This window comes from Cavia porcellus, unplaced genomic scaffold (genome assembly GCF_034190915.1).
Source record: "Cavia porcellus strain 051 isolate PalLab524CR breed Dunkin Hartley unplaced genomic scaffold, mCavPor4.1 scaffold_29, whole genome shotgun sequence".
Taxonomy (NCBI): Eukaryota; Metazoa; Chordata; class Mammalia; order Rodentia; family Caviidae; genus Cavia; species Cavia porcellus.
The window spans coordinates 24,103,698-24,109,697 of record NW_026947512.1 but is presented as its reverse complement, the minus strand read 5'-3'; the positions used below and the strand labels follow the sequence as shown (position 1 = coordinate 24,109,697).

General features: G+C 39.5%; 1 protein-coding gene across 1 annotated transcript in view; it reads left to right on the top strand.

The window, feature by feature from the left end:
* Positions 1–4,555: 4,555 nt before the first annotated feature.
* The window catches only part of Nr5a2 (nuclear receptor subfamily 5 group A member 2), a 141,926-nt gene continuing 140,481 nt past the window's right edge, over positions 4,556–6,000 (top strand). Inside the window, exon 1 of the mRNA XM_003474704.4 lies at positions 4,556–4,846. Within this exon, the coding sequence (XP_003474752.3) occupies positions 4,783–4,846 (64 nt within the window). The 5' untranslated portion in view covers positions 4,556–4,782. The remainder of the gene's footprint in view (positions 4,847–6,000) is intronic.

Sequence of the window (6,000 nt, the reverse complement as noted above, 5' to 3'; positions counted from 1 at the left end):
AAGAAATGATTAAAATACACCTTGATTGAGAAAAATAATTAGTGAACCTGGACGGTGTAATTTGTTTTCTGTGCCCTCCAGCACAGTTGGAAGCTACATTGCTTGTTAACTGTGAATGAGCTGAGTTCCAAGCACCTGTTATTTGAAGCACATGTGAACATCGCTCTGGTCTCTCTTTCAGAAAAACATGTTCATTTCTCACAAACTACTGACTGGCCATTTCTATTAAATTGGCCTGTGTAGATAAGCTTCAAAAGACCAAAGTAACTCATTAATATAATATTTCCTCAGCATGCCAGTAAAGTTTAAAGGAAACTGAGTGAGAGAATGACGAATAGCAAAACGTATTTTACAAAAGTTCTGCAGGAGTTATTAGGCAACTCAGAAAGGCTACTGTTCTTCCATTTTTTTGTGTGTACATTTCCCAAAATAACTGTAGCTAATCAGAAGCAGTTTAAATTCAATATTTGTGCTATTAAATATTTTATTAACCGTAAACATAGAAGAGGAAAGCAAAACAAATGGTGCCATTAAGTTTCACAAAGCCAACAGGACTTCTTTAAAGTACAGCTGTATCTGTGACTAAGATACAACTCACACGGTGTACGTCTTCCATAATCCTATGCAGAGGTAGGTGTCCCCCACATAGAGAAATACTAGGTTTTTTTCAGTGCTGAGGATTAAACCCAGGGCTCTGTACCTTCTAGGCAAGCACTATATCCCCAGCGCATAAATGCTTGCTTTGATGACATTTGCATGTGTATTGAACACTATGTGCTCATATAGACAGATACATAGTATATAGATGTATATCCGTATAGATATATCTTTATAAATATACAAAGCTATACAATAAGTATATATAACATATATATATATATATATAACATAGATAGATAGATAGATAGATATTTCTTACCCAAAAAACTATTGGATTCCATCATTTTTATCTTTTCTTTTTTGAAGACAGGGTCTTGCTATGTAGCCCAGGCTGGTCTTGAACTCACTATGTAGCCCAGGCTGGTCTTGAACTTGCTATGTAGCCTGAGCTGGCCTCAAATTTGTGGCAATCCTCCTGCCTTTGCCTCCTGAGTGCTGGGATTACAAGCATGCACCACCAAGCCCAGTGTTTTTGTCACTTTTACCTAAGAAAAATTCAAGGCTTAAAGAGACCAAGCATCCCTCTGTCCCCAAGCAGAGGCACAGCAAGGGGCTCATGAGCTTCTGGTTCCAAATCCAGACTTGTAGCCATCCTACTACATGACACTTTTTTCTCACCAGGCTCTGCTGGTGAGTTCTGTTCAGTTAGGTTATATATGCTGTTCAAACTGTACGGTTTCTTGTGGGACACAATGAGAGTTTCAACCAATGTTTTCAGAGGATCTGAGGACTCCATAACTGGTAACACCTTAACAGACATGCATCCAACATTCGGGCATGTATCAAAGACCCACATATTCCAAAGTAGCAGCATACACAAAATACACTTGAAGAAAGAGATTAGATATCCCTCTGCATTTCCATCTCTGATTAAAGTATTGAGTTCAATAAAAATCATAGTTGAAATCCACCATATAGTTAAAAGAAAACTGACCTAAGTAAATAACACCTAATAGAGCATTAATGCAAAGTCAACTGCAATGGTTATGAATCCACAAGAAAGCTTAAAGCTCAAAGGAAAAATTGGCATGTTTATTTCTGCTCTCCACCAACATCCAGGATTACCAGTTATCTCAGCTGGTGAAAAGCAGCCCTAATTTTTCTTTGAGTATTGGAGATTGAACCCAGGTCTTTGCACTGAGTTACATCTTCAGCCTTTAAAAAAAATTTTTTTTGAGACAAATCCCCACAGCCAGATGGAACAGAGATTGAGTGTGCACAGACAGTGTTCAGAGGTAGCAGCCCAGCCCAAAGGCGTGCAGGCAAGAGGGCTGGAGGTGTTCGTCTCCTTTCCAGCTGCTCTCTCTCCACGCAGCACCTAACTGTTCAGATTCAACACCTAACATTTCAAGTGAAATAAAGTGGGTCAAGAGGGGAAATGAAGGGGCTGGGGATTTAGCTCAGCGGCATAAGTACCTGCCTTTCAAGCAGGCGGTCGTGAGTTCAATCCCCGGTACCAATAAAAATGAAAAAGACAAAAAACAAAAAAAACAAAAAAAAAAAAAGAGGGGAAATGAAAACATGACTGTCCTCAGAGCTAAAAACAAAGGAAAATGGGAGCACAAATTCCATTAATCAAAGCTTTAGGAAATCTACTGTAGATATGACATGTGAAAGTTTGCTATAAGAAATGTCTGCAGGTGTGATGGCATATGCTTGTAATCACCATGAGTTTGAAGCTAGCACAGACTGTATTAGTGAGTTCAAGGCCAGCTTGCCTCAGTATTTACTTACTTACTTAATTAATTAATTAATGTTGGTATATTGAGCTAATGATCTGTACACATACACAAACAACCTCATTCGCTGCATTTAAAAGAAGTGTCAATATTTTTCAAAACTCCTGGACATTGGGTGCATGCCTATAATCCCAGCACTCAGGAGAATGAGGCAGGAGGATCACAGAAGTTTGAGGCCAGCCCAAGCTACACAGTGAGTTTAAGGCCAGACTGAAATGCACAGTGAAAGTCTGTCTCAAAAAACTGAGAAAAAAATTTAGAAAGTAAAAAGAGCTGGTTGGCAAAACACCTCTGGGTTCAATACCCAGCACCTCCTCTCCCCAGAAGCACATTCTTCCACAGTGTGAGAAAGACATGCATTGCTCTAAGAATCCAGATTTTATTACTTTGCAGGACAATAGAAATATTCATCAAAAACTCAAAACTATCTTTCTTTGATTTTAATTTTTGGTACCAGGTATCAAACTCATGCCCTCCCACTTGCCAGGTAGGTGCTGTGCCATTGAGCTATATCCCTGGCCCTTCAAAATACTTTTAAATTTTTTAAATTTTTATTTTAAAGAGAACAAAGCCACCCAAGACAAGCTAGTGTAAGTGATACAGGACTTCAAAATAATATGAAATCAACAATAATGCCTCCTGCTGTCTTCAAAATAGCTGCCGATAACTTCAGACATTAAAAATCAAACAAAACAGAACAGAATAGAATCAATAAAAACACAACAATGAATGCAATAAAGGACTTCAAAAACAAGCTAATAGTACATCCAAAATGGCTATCATCTTATTATCTTTCAAATAGCTGCTTATGCCATCAGTTACAACAAAATCAAACAAAACAGAACAAAATTCAACCCAACAAAACAATGAAAATAATACAGAACTTCAAAGCAAGACAATAGGGAATCAACAATGACCACCACCCTCAGAAGGAAGCCCCCCTTTCATAGATGCGACACTGAGTATTGCCATCCTCTGAATAGATGATCAGACCACTGACTTTAGACCAGCAAAGTCAGTGAAACACTAAACACTACAAGTATTAAATTGTATTCCATTTCAATAGGCGTCATCACAGCCTGTTTCTCCAGATCAGCTGGTTGCCTATGGTGGGATGGGGTGAAGGGTGGGGTGTTGGCTCTTCTTGATTCCCAGCTGACATCTGGTTCTCCCCCTAGGGCCCATACATGGTGCCAACTTGCAGGGAGGGCTTACTTCTTGATGATGTCTTGTCTCTTCCTCTACAGTCCGCAAATGATGCTGACTCATGGGGAAAGACTGGCATCTGGCAGTCCCCCCAGCAGACCGTGCATGGCATTAATATCAAACCTTAAGTTCTAACTTTAGTAGGATAAAAAAAATAGACCTCTTTTTAACTCCTCACCTAATAAACAAGCACGGGTTTAAAACTCAGTTGAGGCCTAGTGTGGTGCATATGCCTGTAATCCTGGCATTTTGGGAGACCAGGACGATCACAAGTTTGAGTCCCATCTGTGCAATGTAGTGAGACCCTGTCTCAAAATTTAAAGAAATGAAAAGGGTTGCAAGTGTAACTCACTGCAAAGGTCCCAAGTTTCACCCCCTAGTGCTACCAAAAAAAAAAAAAAAAAAAAAAAGTAAGTTACTAAAATGTGAACAAATAAATGACCATAAGTTTGGAAATGCTACTAGTGGTGTCTCACAGTGTAGGTCATATTTGGGATTTTTTTTTGGTAGATAATACTTGTTATCAATTGAAGAATTAACATCTGCCAACGTTATCACCCAAAATGTATATATGAGAGGTCCAAGAGCTGTCTGTCCTTCTCCCTGAAAGAAGCAATGACATCAGGAGGGTATGTCACAACCCAAAGTGTAGTTAGTGGATCTGAGCTGGTTTGGAGCTTCATTCTCTCAGCATGATCTTCTGACCCCCGCCCCCCCCCCCCAGTTTTACAACTTTCCACTCTGTGTGCTGCATAGCACCTCTCCTCTTTTGAGTTAATCATTTCTTTGCCATTATCTGCCAAGAGTTCTTATCTCCTCTGCTGTCACTTTATAACAGGGACCTCTTATCAACCTGCACAGGGTCACATGACCTGCCCAAGCCTATCACAAGTTCCCATTCCTGTGATTAGAAACCATCATGAAACTGGATCCATGGTTTACAACAGGTCACTGATGCTGGAAAAGGTACAGAGTCCAGGGAAAGACTTGCTCGTAACTTTTTGAATTCTGGATTTTTTTAAAAAAAAAAACTTTTTCTTAACTTTCACTAAGGAAATACGGGTTACTGTAGTCTGATGTTTGCTCCCCAAGCTCACAAAATATGACAAGCAGCACTTTTTCTTATGCTCAATGATTTCTGCCTTAAGCGAAAGAACTGCCTATAATTTCACTAAGAATGTCTTCTAATTCCGATACGGGGGATACACATGAATCTCTAAAGCATGGATTTACACCTACTGGTAAGTAGGAAGTCGCTCTATTTATCAACTAGCTTTTATTCTGCTACTACAATATACATGTAATTTAATCTCATTGATGGGTTTTGTATGTTAAATCCTTCTTTTCCTACGTAATAAACCCATGCATGTATCACACATCTCTTACAGCTCAAAAACAGTAAATGAATATGTCAAAGTATATTATTCATTATAGCCAGTGTTTTTTGATGTCACTGTTATCTTAAGACAGTCAGAAAATAAAACTCATACTCTATGAATTGCAGCCTTAACATTTCTGGCAATTTTTAAACAGATATAAAGAGCTAAGAGTTGAACAATTTGAAACAAGTTTTTCACACCTAGTGACCATTGCTCAAACTATGGTTTTCAGTAGCTGTGAAATTTCAAACAACACGACAGCATGTTGTCAGTCACTGTGGAGACCTGCAGAAAAATTTTTATTTTCTTGACAAATTAAAGTCATGCAAGAAAAAAAAATCAGGATTAGAAGAATTGCTATCTTTCAAAAGAATGCTCATGTCTTGTTTTCATAAGCAAAAATAAGTACATAGGGGCTGGGGATTTAGCTCAGCGGCATAAGCACCTGCCTTGCAAGCAGGCAGTCGGTCGTGAGTTCGATCCCTGATACCGGTAAAAAGATTAAGAAAAAAAAAAAAGTACATTAAGTATTTTCTTCTCCTCCTCTTTGTCCTTTTATTTTAAAGGCCATGCTGGGTATGGACCCTTGGCCAGGGCAAGTGCTCTAAGAATAAGCTATACCTTTAGCTCCATAAATCATTTTTTCATTTTTAAAACATGCAGGATTACGAAGTTGGTTTTACTGCAAGGCTATGTCCAATTAAAAGGAAGGGGAGAGTTTTCCAACAGGCTGTGATCAGTCTGGTGGACATCACGTCCTGCTGGCCTCCAGTTTTGAGGAATCTGAGTCCAGTCTGGTGGGGGTTTCCGGGGTTCTTGGACCGGAACCCCCCCAACCCCAACTCCCAGGGGTCTGGCCAGAGTTCGGTGTTCCAACTGGGTCGTAACCAGAAGCAAAATCAAAGCTCAAGGCTCGGTCTTCTCCTCGTTCCCTCGGGGTAGCCAGCTGACTCCACAGACCGCAGTAATTGCTTTTTTTATGGGCCAACTACACCCTAAGTATACCAATTGAGGAA